Source organism: Brassica oleracea, chromosome C5, assembly GCF_000695525.1.
Source record: "Brassica oleracea var. oleracea cultivar TO1000 chromosome C5, BOL, whole genome shotgun sequence".
Taxonomy (NCBI): Eukaryota; Viridiplantae; Streptophyta; class Magnoliopsida; order Brassicales; family Brassicaceae; genus Brassica; species Brassica oleracea.
This window is the reverse complement of record NC_027752.1, coordinates 39,271,975-39,288,432: the sequence shown is the minus strand read 5'-3', so window position 1 is coordinate 39,288,432 and position 16,458 is coordinate 39,271,975. Positions and strand designations below refer to the sequence as shown.

Below are 16,458 nucleotides of genomic sequence, written 5' to 3'. Positions count from 1 at the left end.
GAAAATGGTCAAAATAAAAAAAAATTACACATAAAATAATCATGATTTTTGTTAACTGGGCGATCATTATTTATATGATATCACATACGAAAAAAAAAATTTTGTTTTTAAAATTATCTAATTAACTCTATACTCATTTTTTTATATTTTTTATATGATATCACACATTCGTAAAAAAATAGATAGTTTAAGATGCAAAAAAAAAAAAATTACTTAATGAATATAATATGAACGAATATTACAAATACATCATTTAATAAAATAAATAATTAAAAACTGAAAATCCATATCTGCGCTGATCAGGGTCTAGTTAGTCATTACAACATGATGAGATTCATGGACGTTTTGTTTCAAAAATTTGAATATAAAACTAGTACTACATTCGAATAAGTCAGTATACATTACGTTTATGTTTACTTTCTCTCTCTATTTTGTATTAAAATTAGCATTTATTCAAATTTGCAAATTATATTTATACAGTTGCATTCTGCCCCTACCACTGTCCTGGACGGAGGGACGGATGCAAATACCTTAAATCAGAATGACCCACAAAATGGTACAATTTGGAAGAAAACAAAAACTATAGAGAAATCCAAAGATCAAAGTTGTGCAAAATGCCCATTGTGTATCCATTAATGATAGAAGTGACAATACAAATTATCAACAACTACATGGACCCTCTTGTTGGAGTTTGGAAACTTTATGGACCTCACAAAACTTCAAAGTATGGTCGAAAGTAGAATGGACCCAACAAAATCAAATTGCAAAGCTTTTTGGCGTTTGTGAGAGATTATGCAAGTTAGGACTTGGGAGTAATAAATAATTAAATAAGTAGAATTAGGCAAAAAAGCATGTTTCTATTAAGCATTGAATTTTCTCCAAGTATTGTTCCGTTGACCTGTTGGGGAAATTGATTTGGTCAAACTTAGACAAATTGAGGAGCATGCAGAATTTGAAAGTAGACCAACCTCTCCATCACACAAACATGTAACCAAGTCAATGGTGTTATAGTTTTTTTTTTTTTGGTAACAATGTTAAGATGTTATTATCAATGGTGTTATAGTTTTCTCCAAACTCCACGTAAGTATATAACACACAGAAGAAACTCATTCACACACACACAATTTCATAAAAACAAAAAAAAAACAGTTTTCTGCAAGTAAAGAGAGATCATAATCATTAGTAACTGATGCAGGCTGTGAGAAGGATCCCATCAGGAGAAGGTGCAGAGATGCGTGGAAGATCCGAGACCAACCGGGTCAGACGTAAGAGTCACGGGTCAAGTCTGAGAGTTCGACAGCCTTGCACGTGTTCAGGACGGCCTGGCTCTGCCAAGTGCGTGCGCCACGGGTTTATGGTGCCAAGCAACGAGAAGCTTATGCGAAAGGCGAGTGACGGAAGCAGAGAGGTGTTGAGAAGAGCTTTGACGCCTCCGATCCGGCGGATGAATCTCCGGTGGTTGAATTTCCGGCCAACACCTAGCCGACTCTGTAAAATGTCTTCCGTTTGAGTTGAGTTTTTTTTTTTGTTTGATTTTAATTTGTAAATAAAAATGAGAACTTTTTATTACAGTAATGTTGGAACTCGAATAAGATTCAGACCCAATTGGTCAACCCGGTAAAAGAAGAAACTTGTACTCTGTTATGGGACAAGAAAGTGTTTACAACATCTTGTAGTCTTAAGGGAAGAAGAATCAAGTGGATGAGCTGTTGTTCTGAGCAGGCAAAATAAGACGATCTTGGCCTTCGATTAGTTTTGCAGATTTGATGATATCTCCTGTCTTGATCTGCCCAAGAATATCTCTTCCTGCTGTTGTGTACCTGCACAATTTGTACCAAACATAAGCAACTTCAAATGCATCTTGCAAGTCTGAAAAATTACGAATAAGAACGTTTTTATAAAAATCGGTCTAGGCATCCTATATAAAGCGTGTAGTAACCGCCTAGTAATTTCTTGAATATAACATACCCGAAAACCGAGAACTGCCCTTCATCAAATGATAAGCCTCCTAAGCCAGACTGCACAAGAAAGTAAAGGATCAAAAGCTAACTCCTTTAGCCTCAGATGGGATTAAAGAGTGATGCGTACGTTTCTTTTATCGTATAGGTAGAAGAAGAATTGGTAAGGAGAAGAGTATTCCTCTGAGTTTTCGCTGTGGGCCATTGCAACAGCTCCATAAACTGATAAAGGAAGAACTGGTAGCTCTCCATCCTTTCCAAAAAGTAAAGTCAGCTTTTCTGGTTTTGATTTGGGGGAGAGGAGCGGTTTTTGTGTAATACCTGGACACTCAATGGAGTTCTGTAGAGAGGTTCGAACTGTCCAGAAGGCATTACTTCTAGTGGAACACTAACACTCTCCACCTTACCACTCCCATCCTCTGTAATAACAGCTTGGTTCACTGTATTGAGTTTGGCTCCATCATATGCACCACTTGTTACCTGAATAACAGCTTGTTTTCAAGATCTAAGAGTACAGTCTCCTAGGTTTTAAGATGTGTAGCTAGGCTAACTAAAGGCTGAAGTTAGAGGAAACTACCTTACCAGTTTAGCGAAATTCCCTGCTGTTAATGGAGCTGAATAACCATCTATAACAACCTGGATTGTAGCACTCTTTCTTTGATCTCCCCCAGATTCAGCTTGAAATGTAGAACCATCAGCTTTCTCAATGGTGATTTCCACAGTTCCTCTTCCTGCTAACCTGCAGTTTCCACATAAGAACTGTTTAATTTTGCAGATCCTAAGAGAGATTTAACTCTGGGAGAAAGAAAATGAGGCACACCTAGGGTAGTTCAAGTATTGCTGAGGAAGCAAAAATGACAATCCAGATGCCTGCAACAACACTTTTCAACATCAGGAACTAAATCTTGTACTAAATGCCGTTTCAACCGTACTCAGAAGATATGAGATGTGTGCCAGAGAAATTGTATGTACTTGTAATAACTCCATCTCCGCAACAGTGTCTAGTGATGATGCCAGGCGAATGGACACTTTATCAGGATCTTGAAACCTAATTGATTCAATAAGTGCTTGAAGTCCACCCTTTCAAACAAAAGAACACACGGTTTATACTCACTTATAGCAAAACCAAATGAAGTTAGAACATAAGAACAGCCTATTGTAATGAGTTGCAAACAAAGAGAACGTTTAGTCTAACACCACCAGATCACCTTTCCACCACAAATTAATGTCCATCAACTTGAGAACAAAGCTGTGGTTTACCTTGCCGTCAACCAGAGATGCATAAAGTTCTGAGCCCTTGTCTCTCAAGTCTGCTGGTATACTAGCCAATATTGAATCTTTATCGTCTATAGCCACCTGAAACAAATTGAAGGAGTTCAAACTTGTGCTAACTACTCTAGCAAACGTAACTCACAACTTCAATGGCAACTGAAACAGACAATAACAAAGAGTAACATGTTCACCTTTAGAGCTTTCTTCACATTGCTCTCCATGGTACCATAAGGCTTTCTTTGAGGGATCCTCAGAAGATACGATATATCTTCCAACGAAGCCTAAAGGAAACCATACATAACAGCATAACAAAATCAATAATCACCATAACTAACAGAATGTAAAGAGTCTAGTATAGTGACAAGCCTGTATAGTCTTCATGTTGGGATTAGCAGGAATGGCTCTTCTTAGTGCAAGTTCCCCACTCCTTGGAACTTTAGTGTCCGGAGAGTAAAGAACCGCCTCTGCAGGTGAGATGTAAGCAGAGTCTAGACCAAACAAGGGCAATGGAGACCACACTTGAGCTAGTATCAGGATCGTTGCAACTACTTTCTCGAGATTCTTTGATCCAGCTCCTTCCAAAGGGTTCAACTTTGAATCGATTGAAGAAGGTATATGTTCCTGCACTGCTGAAAACGAATATTCAGAAAGCAAAGTTTGGAACTTTATAACGAACCCATGTGTGACATCTTTCTAGAGCTATGAACCCGACCTTATCGCCATAGTTCGTGGTTTCAGAATGCAAGCGCATGCGAAGATCTCTGGAAACGGTTCGGCTGAAGGGTAATTTGGGTTTTACGAAGACTAAGCTGCGGTTAAGAGGCGGATGGTGGAGAGATAGAATCCGGTGTGAGACGACGGTGGAAGAAGACAACGGAGAAGCCATTGATGGAGACGTGCAAGTGGTTCAGAGAAGGATAGGGAAGGAGCAACGGTGAGGTTTCTTTCTGCTTGGCGCGCCTCGTCTTCCAGACGCTTACGTGGAAGCATATGTGTGGATACACGTTGTCTAGAATGAAATTCAAGAAACGGCGTGGTGTTCTATTATTCAGAGTGCAGACGGCACTGCTTGTTGCATGGTGATTGAACAACTCGGCGTGTTTATGATTGTACGCTTTGCCGTGAACTTAAGGAAAGTAAAGGCTTGGCCCAAACGTGGCCCAACTGGATTTGTTGTAATTAAATTTGAAATAATATGTAGGGGACAGATATATATCACATCGACGTGAAATAAAAGGACAAGACATTTAATGCCCAACTATATTTTAACAAGACGACATTCTTGATAGTCACTCAACATTCAACATGGTTGATTTTTCTTTTTTCATTTTTTTTCATTGTACATTAATTAGTTGGGTACTTCTTTCCACGGCGTTGAACTGACTACTGACCAGAGTCTGAAACGCTAACGCAGAAATTAGAGCATCACAATACATTTGATAAGAGCACCCGCGTTAATGAATCATAAGCGCGATTACTCAGGCAAATGATATATAAATAATAATTAAATAATTTCGTAACCAAAGGATTGATCCTTAATTAAGGCGTTTAAGGATCAAATCCTTAAGGACGTGGCAAGGCGGGGGTGGTCCGGCTGGGGTTGTGTTTCGCATGTGGAAAAAAACATTCACTCTCTTTCTCCGTCACGAAAAAAAAAGCTCTCTCGAAGACGACAGGCGATTCGGCGACCGTGAAACGGTGAAGGTAAATCGGAGCTATTTAGCTAAATATTTTTGCATTTGGAGTTGATGCATGTTGATTTAGTCAGTTTTAGGGTTCTAACGTGGGGTTTAAATCGATTTAAGGTTTCAAATCGAGTTGGGGATTTATTTCAATTTACGGTTTTCGTCTGGGTTTGATATTTTTTGCATCTCGATTCGGTTCTTTGTTGTTTTAGGGTTATATCGTGGAGTTTTAATAGATTGAGGGTTTCAAATCGAGTTGGGATTGACTTCTGAATTGATTTACGGTTCCGGATAGAGTTATAAATCATTTTAGGGTTCGGAATTGATTTCTAAATCGATTAAGGGTTCGGGATAGTCGAAACCATTTGAGTTTAGCTATCCTTATAGGTATATACGAATCTAATAACTTATTTTTTCTTACAGGTTCTGAAATGGAGGAAGAACTTCGAGATAAGAAAGCACAGAAAGACTACTACAACATGGTAGATTTTGTTGCAAATGCGCAATAGGGGATTCCCAAACTGTGCCCCTGTGGATCAATCACGAAGGAAACCGTTGATGAAGAGGATACGTACGACTACCTCCTCGGGAAAAGATACTTTATCTGCAAAGACTTCGAGGTATGTACTGTTATTAATCTGGTTCTTTTTATGGTTCATATTCTGACAAATATTTATCTGTTTTTGCAGAATGACGGGCTGCATTTCAGGCAACCATGGGTTACGACTATTCATGAAGAAGTTGACAGGCTCAAAGAACGGTATCATGAGCAGGCGAAGCTTCTGAGAGAGTGCCAGGCACTTAAGGTGAGTGATGAGTGATCTATTATATGTCTTTAGGACTTTAGTTATATGTGTGTATGACTTTATTTCAGTAATAACTTTCTCATGTATGTTCAGGACCAGGTGAGAATGTTGCAGGACGAGGTGAGAATGCTGCTTATGCGTGTGTGTGAACTCGAGAGAGTCCTCTGAGGTTAGTGTATAAACTTACCCTTCTTCTCTTCCTTGTTTGAAATTTGAAGGAGTTTGAATTCAAACATAATATGTAGTTTGAAAACAATTAATATATAGTTCAAACTTAACATTCTAGTTTGAAAACAATAAGCTTCTGGTTAACTTTGTAGTTTGATTTCGAATTTGAAATGATAGGTTATAAATGCACTAAAGCTTCATTAACTCTCTCTTTCACACGAAAGCTTCATTAACTCATTCTCTACCTGTTATGATAGGACAGTTTCTTACTAGGATTCAATAGAGTTGAATTAAGGATCCCTTATTTAGTCTTCTCCGTTTCTACTAGAGAAACACAGAGTCAAATTCCAAAATGGCAAACTCCACTTGCTTTGTAAACCTTTTTAACCAGCCAAGGGTGTATTGAGCTTGACTCATCGGAACCTCTTTGCTTTAGCAGCCAATGTTCCGATGAGTCTACTGTCAAAGAGAGGAGAAAATGGTCACCAAAGGAGGATATAATCCTCATTGGTGCTTGGCTCAACACCAGCAAAGACCCAATAGTCGGTAATGAACAAAAAGCTGGTAAGTTCTGGAAGAGGATTGTAGAGTACTACAACTGCAGTCCTCTACTGGTTGGGACAATCCCAAGAGAACTTGGGCGATGCAAGCAAAGATGGGCTAGGATCAATGATTTGGTGTGTAAGTTTTCTGGCTGCTACGAGATGGCACTGAGGGAGCAGAGAAGCGGGCAAAATGACAACGATGTGATGAAGGGAAGGACTGTTGGAGATCAAAAAACAAATCTCTAGACAAAATGTGCTAGAGAGTTTGCTTGCAAAGACTGAGCCACTAGATGACATAGAATTAGCTCTGAAAATGAAACTTATCTCTGAAATGATGTGATGATTGTTAGCTCTAACTTTAGTACACATTTGCTGTTCTTTTCACTTTGTTTAATCATCTCATTTTCTTTATTTCAGGTGAAGAACAAGACCATGTGCCTGGCGAAGACAAAAGCTGTTGTATCTTCCTTATGTATTCACGGGATGTTTGTTTTTTTCTCTTCTATTTCCATGTGAACCTAGTCACAGGTACTTTGTTTGTTTTAGCTTTGTATTTCTTGCCTTTATAAGTCTGTTTGTAGACTCGGCTAAGAGCTATTTCATTTGCTCTTCTTGTACTCAAAACTTGTTATGATGATATTTTAATTTCAAGCATCTGCGTTTCATCAACCCTTGCCTTCATCTTTGTAGACTCGGCTTTAGGTATGCTCACTGATCTCATAGATGATAAGAGTTAATGATGTAGTTTAGACATGGATTTTGCCATCCATCTAGATATCTGATCGTCGATGGTGTATTTTCAATAAAGACTACAATGTTTTCCCATATGAATGATATATAAGATATACTATAAAACTTTTCAATATAAGAAGACGCGAAAATATGTGAATAGTTTAGAATTTAACCATGGCTATTTTTTACTAAACAAAATCTACTTCTTGAAATTTAAATCATTTCCAATGTCTAAGCACAATTATGAATTTGGTTTTAACAAACTTTCTTGATTTGATTTTTAGAAAGGATAGTCAAATATGGGAGATGAAGTCGATCGAAGATTATATGCGGTTTTGGATGAGGCTGTCGATGAATATATTGAAGATACATTCAACAACATCGTCGAAAATCGAACATTTAAACCGAGGAAACATGCATATGTCGAACGAAACCGCGAAGAGGGTCACAACCGTCTATGGAATGATTACTTCAGTGAAGATTCCACATTTTCGGCTCATTTATTCAGACGCCGTTTCCGCATGAACAAGGAAGTATTCTTGCGTATTATCAATCGCCTCTCCGAAAATGTTACATTCTTTCAGCAAAGAAGAGATGCAGGCGGAAGGTTAGGTCTATCTCCACTACAAAAGTGTACGGCAGCTATTCGTATGCTTGCTTATGGCTGCGCCGCTGACACCACTGACGAATATCTCCGACTTGGTGAAAGCACAGCACTTTCGTGTTTAACTAATTTCACAGAAAGCGTAATACAGTTATTTGGAGATGAGTATCTACGAAGACCCACAACAGAGGATCTTGAACGACTACTCGATATTGGAGAGATACGTGGCTTTCCTGGAATGATAGGAAGCATCGACTGTATGCATTGGGAGTGGAAAAATTGCCCAACCGCTTGGAAAGTACAGTACATACGTGGATCAGGAAAGCCGACAATTGTCTTGGAGGCTGTCGCTTCACAAGATCTTTGGATATGACACGCTTTTTTTTGTCCTCCAGATACCTTAAACGATATTAACGTCCTCGATCGGTCACCTATTTTTGATGACATTTTACAAGGTCGAGCTCCAATGGTACAATACGTGGTCAGCGGACACCAGTATGATATGGCGTACTACCTCACAGATGGTATATATCCAAAATGGTCAACATTTATCCAATCTATCTCACTCCCTCAAGGTCCTAAAGCAGAGTTATTTGCTAAAATTCAGGAATCAACCTGAAAAGATGTGGAGCGAGCTTTTGGAGTATTGCAAGCTCGATTTGCAATAGTGAAAAACCCGGCTATTTTGTGGGACAAGAGACAAATAGGGATGTTTATGCGAACATGTATCATACTGCACAATATGATAGTAGAAAATGAACGCAATGGATACTCTCAGTATGATACATCTGAGTTTGAAGAAGGAACCTCGACCAGAAGTTCAAATGTGGATGTATCTGATTCTCCCGAGATGCCTCCAAATCTCGGTAATATGTTTCGCATACGAAGTCATGTTCGTGATAGGTATTTACATGAACAATTGAAATATGATTTAATCGAAAATATTTGGAACAAGTTTGGCAATTGAAAGATGAATAATTATTGTATGTTTACATTTAATCTTTCAATAAATGAATTTTAAATTTAAATATTTTGCAAATTTCACAATTTTTAATTTCTAAGATTCAATTCAAAAAAAAAAAACCGAAAAACTCCATAATAGATAACACCATTTGACATACAATTAGGATTAGAGTTATTAACTATTAAAAAAAAACAAAAAAAAAATACTATTATATTGCCAAGGACTCCAATGGGGGAAACACCATTCGAGATGCTCTAATAGGCAGTACTACTTTACTAGGATTATTTATATAAATACAAATACAAGATCAAAACGCAAACATCGTGTTAGCGTTTCTGCCTCTTCAAGAAGCATCTGGTTCCGCTTCGCCTCCCCAGACACTTCTACATACATATTTAATTTTTTTTTTGCTAGTTTAGACTGTAATTAATATAACACAATTATCTGTTTCGAACTTCCGGACTTGAACTACGTGCCGTCTTCTATATAAACGAATCGACACACAGCCGTTTTAAAATATCCACGTCAGCATCTCCAATCGAGGCGGACTTCTCGGGGCCCAGCGACGAGTTCACTCGGTTTCCTGAACGTAACGATGTGGCTCCCGGCCATAAACGCCGTAACTCGCTCGGAGACTCGGATATCATCCATCTTCAGCTCCTGGAGACGCCGCACGTACTCCGGCACGTGTAAGAGATCCCAAACCACGCACAAACCTCCTGGCTTCACGACTCTCACTATCTCCCCTAGAACCCTCATCCTCTCCGCCGCCGCCTCAACAGACTTCTGACCGTGCTCTTTCCCCACCGTGTGCACGAACACCGACGAGACCACCACGTCGAAGTAGTTATCCCCAAACGGCAACGTCCTTACATCTCCTTCCCTGCACGTCACATACTCTTGCACACCTACACAAACGATTGAAATTACACAAACGAATCGGTAAAATTATTAATTTTACTTTAGGTAAAAAAAATTAAACTTACCTTCGAGTTTAGCGGTGCGGAGAGTGGAGAGAGTGGTGCGTTTGGAGCGGTCTAACCCGACGACCCGACCCGAGCTACCGGTTTTCTTGAGCTGCGTCGCGACGGCATTGAGTAAGATGCCGCGTCCGCAGCCGAGATCTAACGCCGTTTTGACGCAGGACCAGTCGCTGACGGAGCTGACCATGCGCTGAGCCATCTCGTACTGGAGAGGAACATCGGAGTAGACGAAGTTAGCTGCGGCGAAGAGGAGACAGACCGCGGAGAGAGCGGTTACTGCGCCGGTGAAACCTGCTGTTAGTCTGGAGGCGCCGGAGAGGAAGAAGGAGTCAAGGAAGAAGCAAATCTGGTCGAAGTAGACGAGGAAGAGAAGAGAGAGGATGGAGAAGAAGAAGGCGTGGAAGAGAAGGAAGACGAGTGTCTGCCATTGTTGAATGCCGTAGATAGCGTAGATCTGAGTCCAATCTCTGTTCCCGGCGGTTTTACCCATTTGATTCCGATGATCAGAAACCGATGAAAACAAGATGTTTTCTCTTTAAGGAAACAAACAGATCTCAGGAGTTTGAATCTTAAACTTTCGAATTAAAATAAAAGGAATATTGAAATTCCTGTGGTAAATGAGATGGATAAATTAGATCAAGGACGATGAAGATATGATGTAGGGTAAGTTGGAAGAGTATCGTCACAATAACATGGTGGGAGAGTGAGTTTATGTAGCTGCGGAAGGAAAAAAAAAAATAGAATTATTGAAAAGATTTTTTATTTTTTCAACTTTTTGGTCCTTCTTTACCATATTCACGCGCTTTCTTTTTACTCTGTGCTTGTCGGTTTCTGCATTTTCAAACCAAGGTTCTCATTTTAAATTTTAAGAAACCCGATAAGTCCAACCATTTTCTCTCTTTTTTTTAAAAAAATTGGATGTTGCTAACTAAGTGTCATTATTTAATGGTTATGTTTTTTTAAGCGTGGTGCGACTTGCGACTTGCGATCTGCGATTAAGATTACGTTTATTTATGTATCGTGCGATCTGCGATTTGCGATATACGACTAAACTTGTAACATACAATTAAAATTATATTTGTATACGTGTTGCACAATCAGCGATCTACGACAAGTCGCGTAATCAATCTTTTTTTTATAGTCGCTATTTTTTCCAGACAATTTGAATCGGAAACTGCATCTAGTCGCGCGACCAGTCGCAGATCGCGCGGTATGCAAACGAACAATAACTTGTGACTTGCAACCAATCGTAGGTCGCAAGTTACGCGATAGCAAAACGAACAATAATCTACGACCAGTCGCAGATCGCGCGGTATGCAAACGAAGAGGGCCAATATCCACCATGCATGTAGATTTTCCAATATTGCAATGTAATAATTTATTGTTATTTACTAGTACTAGTTTAGATTGTCTCATCAAAATCATTATTTCATTAACCTTTTTCTAATAATTAATTTCATCAAGATCTTTTTTTGGGGGCGAAAATTCATAAGATATATTTTGCGTTTTTCTTTTGTAAATACCTTATGACATGAGAATTAAAAACGTTATCCACAGTTGTAAGATAAATATATCGCATGCGAGTTGGTTCATGATTTTGTCAATAATCTATTTACTTATATAACAAACGAAAGTTTAAATAAAAGTTGCCATAATTTCCCGAATTGCAGTAAATATTAGAAATTTTTAGAAGTTTTAATAGAAATATCTTGAAAACAATTAGGAGTGTGATTGTTTTTGACTTTAGAGTAAATTTTTATTTTTAAAATAAATTTACTGGAAATCCTACTAAAATTTTACCAATCAAATATTTTATTTGTTTAATTTTAATTGTCGTTTTATATTTGGGGACACATTAAAAAATATATTTAATTTTTTATATTTACTAAATAGAAACATCATTACTAATACATCTAACCACATTTCAACCAATAAAAAATAGATCATAATATAAAGCTAATAAATTTTATTTTAAAATTATAAAACAACACTTATTTTGAAATGAAAATGTTGACTATACAATGACAATTAAACTGAAACGGAAAGAGTATAAAATATTATTTTTAGTTTTATTAATTAAACTGAAACGGAAAGAGTAGAAAATATTATTTTTAGTTTTATTCTACTTACTATTTAAATGGAGAAAAACAAACACTAAGTTTACTCTACATTTTGCTAGAGTAAATATGTGTTATGCTTTTTTGGAACTTTTTCATTTATTTTTCTTGTTTTTATTTCTACTAGTTTTGTTTTCACTCATTTCCATTTTTTCTTTTATTCTAGTTTACTTTATTATTACTAATCAAACCATAGACCTGGCTTTCGAGAGGATTGGATATTAGTTTTATGGAGGAACATTGCAGCAGTCGGTCTGGAATCTTGGAACGCAAGTGCATGCATGATAAGAAACATATCTACTAGAATTCCAATCTCACGTCTCTGATTGGTAGCTCCACTGGCTTATCACAAATCTTTTTTAATTTCTGTCAGGATTCTTACAATTTAATAAGAGTGAGATATTTCTATAATACAAAAATATATTATCTTGAAGATGTATACATACTTCAAACTTTGTCTCCTTCCCCTGATTCTCATTTTAAAGCTCGAACGCGCTTGTTCTTTACACATGGACTCTTGTTCTTTTTTTTTGTTGAAATTTAAATGTTCTGTCTCGGTGTTAGGACATCAGCAATGGTGATACTCAAGGCACAAATTCTTAGAAATAATAGTTATGATTATTTTATTTTTTATTTTACGGATTTAAAAAAAAAAAAACTAACCAATTGCGGGCCGCCACGTGTCAGTGGAGTCCGCGAATAGTTAAGAGGCTCCGCAAATCGAAACCTTAGCTAGGGAGTTTAAGTGATTTTGTTGGCAAAAAACATAGATGAAGTGGGATCTACATAATTTTATAATAATTTTTTTCTTAAAGATTTGTGCTAAAGATCATTGTTGCATATGGTCATAATAGGATCTAATAAAGTACAAATTTCATAGGTTAAAAGTCTATATGCGTACCAAATGAAACTTCAAAACAACCAGACAGTATGTCTTGACCCGTGGATGATATTCTTTCCTTTGTTCCATTATTGACAAGATATTGTAAATCAGTATAGTTGGAAAATGACAGAATTACATGTTTAATGACTTGCTCCGCTAAGCGACTAGCTGCCTTTCTTTCCTAAGTCCGTAGCTCAAGTTTACCTTAGCTAGTGAGCAAGTGAGTTTATAGATTAATAATCGAAACTATATTATATATGTTTACATGGTATTATTTAGTCTATTGAACATATGAATATACAGTCTACAATATGTTTAAGGTTTTTAATTGAAAACCTTTTATCAAAAAAAAAAAAAAAAAATATATATATATATACAGTCTACAATACAAATATAGAAGGAAGAGACTCATAAGTCTAAATAGAAAACCCTAATAACAATGTTATAGATACAATCTTTTATATTTTTTGAAGTACTAAAACAAACAAAATGATACGCATAATCTTGGAACACTTTCCGCCACATGCTACTAGTATTATACATTTTGTGAAGTGATGCAATAACTTATGGAAAATAGATAATATGGGAATGTGACAGTGTTAGATGGATTGTTCACGATCTTACAAAAATTTTCTTTTAGAGAACATCCATTCGTGAGATTTTGAGAATCAGTGGTAAGTTTCAATCATCAAATATAACCATACATCTGGCACTCTCATCACTCTCCGGTCAACACGTGTGATTTTTCAATATTTGATTCTCCGTTAATCGTGGCATTGTTACGTGAAAAGACCCCTTGTTATTACGATCGGACAGCAAGATTCTTTTTTCATCCGATCTATTAAAATAGGAGTACAAATTTGAATTAACCCTTAAACTTACAACTTATTTACAATCATATGTCACTGAAATAAATAATAAATCTAATGTTAAGTAATTATTGTATTTTCCTTATTTATTTAAAATTAAAACTATTACTTCCTATAATCTAGCTAACCAAACAGTTCCCATATATTGATACTCTTGCAATCAATTAAAGATAAATCTAATCCATTAAAATAGGAATACAAATTTGAATTACCCCTTAAACTTACAACTTATTTACAATCATATGTTACTGAAATAAATAATAAATCTAATATTAAGTATTTATTGTATTTTCTTTATTTATTTAAAATTAAAACTATTACTTCCTATAATCTAGCTAACCAAACAGTTACCATATATTGATACTCTTGCGATCAATTAAAGATAAATTTCTATTATTGTTATTGTGTTTATGTTGTAATTAAATATACTCCTAATTTTTATTGTAAAATATTGACACACACGCATTCTCTTTATTTAAATCTAGTGTAACAATGTAAAACGTTAGATAGACCAAAATACTTGAAGAATGAGTAATGGTTATTTACGTTGTTGTTGTTTTAGTACACTCAGTCTCATGCACTTAATCATGATGATGATTTGAATTTTTGTGGAAATATATCGTAACTATATGTAATTTGACATATGCAGTAATAATAATTATTATGCAGTTGAATAGAGAAAAACACAATATTATTTTAAAACTACATACTTGTATTTTTTCATTATTTATTAGTAATAAATCCCATTTTGGTATGGATTCGATTATGATGTATAGAAACCTAAAATATTCAAATAACCAATATACATTTAGTTATATAGTGATACATCTAAAATATATGATATTAATTATGAAAAATAAATATCAATTTTAAATTAAAATAATCAAAACCCGCACGAGTGTGCGGGTCAAGCTCTAGTTTCATATTTTTTCCACATGCCCTTTTAATAACACAAACAAGGAAAGATCATATGATAATATCGCTGATACGATGGATTGATTCAATTTCAGACCGGGTCATCAACGAATCTTGTACATTGAACGAACTTTATTTTCGTTTCAAATGTTTCAAAACCAAGATTAACCGAAGGTAGGGTTCAAAACCCCAATTACCCAATGGTAGGGATGTGCGTTTTATCTATTAATTTTGATTGTTGATTCGTCATTCGTTTTGATCCAATCCAAAAAATTCGGATATATGTAACAAGATTAACCAAGATTTAATAACATAAACGAGGAAAGATCATATGATAATATCAGTGATATGACAGATTGATTCAGTTTCAGACAGGGTCATCAATGAATCTTGTACATTGAACAAACTTTATTCTCGTTTCAAATGTTTCAAAACCAAAATTACCCGAAGGTAGGGTTTAAAACCAAGATTATCCAAAAGTATGGATGGACATCTAATCTATTAATTTGGATTTCTATTTTTTACCTACTACAAAGAAGTCATAAGAGGACCATTCTAATAACAACTAGATCTCGATCCGCGCAACCGTCCGGATTTTTGTTTTCATTTATTTTTATATAAATATTTTGTTTTCAATTCTAAATTGGTATATATTATAATATATACTAGACCCTGATCCGCGCGCCAGCGCAGGTATAAATTTTCGGTTCATGGTTATTTATTTAACTAAATGATGTATTTGTAATATTTGATGTATTATATTCACCAAGTAAATAATTTTTTAGGCATCTTAAACCATCTATTTATGATGAATATTCGATATCTATACAAATTGAACAAATAGACGTAATTAGAGAATTGTAGATGATATATAAAAACAATAGTTATTAATGTAAAATATGAAGAAATATTATATCATGACTTAGGATGACATAAAAGATTATAAATTAGTTATACATGTTTAAAGAAAATAAAATGATTTTTAAACTTCTATGAAAAATTTAACATATAAAAAAGGGTGATGAATTAGTCATCAAATTATAAATAATTTTATACTTTTGTTAATAATAAATTATTTAAAGTCTTTGTTTTTCGTCAAGATGATTATTAAATATCCATAACATTAATATGTTAAAAGGCCATATTATGAAGGTCCATGTTGTAACCGTTTTTTCCGGGAAGTGTAACAAAAAAAATTACCCTTTAACTCTTCGTTTTGTTTAAGTTTCGTGTCAGTATAAGATTAAAAAAAATCTCTCTATCTTTTTCAATGTTCAATTTGAAGCTTATTATACGAAAATCATACGCAAATATAGACAATTGGTTGGAATCTCTATATCTTTATATTCTTATAAATTTTAAATTTATTGTTTCCTCTTCTGCAAGCAAATCAATTACCGAAGTAATAGATCAATTGGTTGGAATCAAATCTATTTTTATAATTTGTGTAATTATGGTTACAGTTTTTATATTTAATAGGTACATACAAGATTTAATAACATAAACGAGGAAAGATCATATGATAATATCAGTGATATGACAGATTGATTCAGTTTCAGACAGGGTCATCAATGAATCTTGTACATTGAACAAACTTTATTCTCGTTTCAAATGTTTCAAAACCAAAATTACCCGAAGGTAGGGTTTAAAACCAAGATTATCCAAAAGTATGGATGGACATCTAATCTATTAATTTGGATTTCTATTTTTTATCTACTACAAAGAAGTTATAAGAGGACCATTCTAATAACAACTAGATCTCGATCCGCGCAACCGCGCGGGTTTTTGTTTTCATTTATTTTTATATAAATATTTTGTTTTCAATTCTAAATTGGTATATATTATAATATATCTGTGTCTTTCAATTTTTAAAACATAATAAGTTTACTGTATATTTTTATCATTGAATATATTGTTTCAAACTTTCACATGTATTTGTATCTTTTTCTATATATAT

At 35.2% G+C, this 16,458-nt stretch overlaps 4 protein-coding genes across 4 annotated transcripts; 2 read left to right on the top strand and 2 right to left on the bottom strand.

Annotated features, from left to right (window-relative positions):
* The first annotated feature begins 1,091 nt into the window (after positions 1–1,091).
* LOC106343299 lies at positions 1,092–1,536 on the top strand. Its single transcript, XM_013782470.1, has one exon. It carries the CDS (start codon positions 1,190–1,192, stop codon positions 1,508–1,510), a length of 321 nt encoding a protein of 106 aa, XP_013637924.1. The 5' UTR covers positions 1,092–1,189; the 3' UTR covers positions 1,511–1,536.
* Positions 1,537–1,545: 9 nt separating this feature from the next.
* LOC106343298 (peptidyl-prolyl cis-trans isomerase CYP37, chloroplastic) lies at positions 1,546–4,210 on the bottom strand. The gene is made up of 11 exons (XM_013782469.1): positions 3,943–4,210; positions 3,597–3,851; positions 3,422–3,511; positions 3,219–3,314; positions 2,931–3,038; positions 2,779–2,828; positions 2,541–2,697; positions 2,280–2,438; positions 2,089–2,211; positions 1,969–2,018; positions 1,546–1,820 (listed from the first exon to the last, which is right to left on the bottom strand). Exons 1-11 carry the CDS (start codon positions 4,114–4,116, stop codon positions 1,694–1,696), a joined length of 1,389 nt encoding a protein of 462 aa, XP_013637923.1. The 5' UTR covers positions 4,117–4,210; the 3' UTR covers positions 1,546–1,693.
* A 3,255-nt stretch (positions 4,211–7,465) lies between these two features.
* LOC106292280 lies at positions 7,466–8,737 on the top strand. The gene is made up of 3 exons (XM_013727883.1): positions 7,466–8,027; positions 8,166–8,294; positions 8,523–8,737. The coding sequence occupies exons 1-3, from the start codon at positions 7,466–7,468 to the stop codon at positions 8,735–8,737; spliced, it is 906 nt and encodes a 301-aa protein (XP_013583337.1).
* A 255-nt stretch (positions 8,738–8,992) lies between these two features.
* LOC106343314 lies at positions 8,993–10,421 on the bottom strand. Its single transcript, XM_013782491.1, has 2 exons — positions 9,721–10,421; positions 8,993–9,642 (listed from the first exon to the last, which is right to left on the bottom strand). Exons 1-2 carry the CDS (start codon positions 10,205–10,207, stop codon positions 9,260–9,262), a joined length of 870 nt encoding a protein of 289 aa, XP_013637945.1. The 5' UTR covers positions 10,208–10,421; the 3' UTR covers positions 8,993–9,259.
* Positions 10,422–16,458: the final 6,037 nt, after the last annotated feature.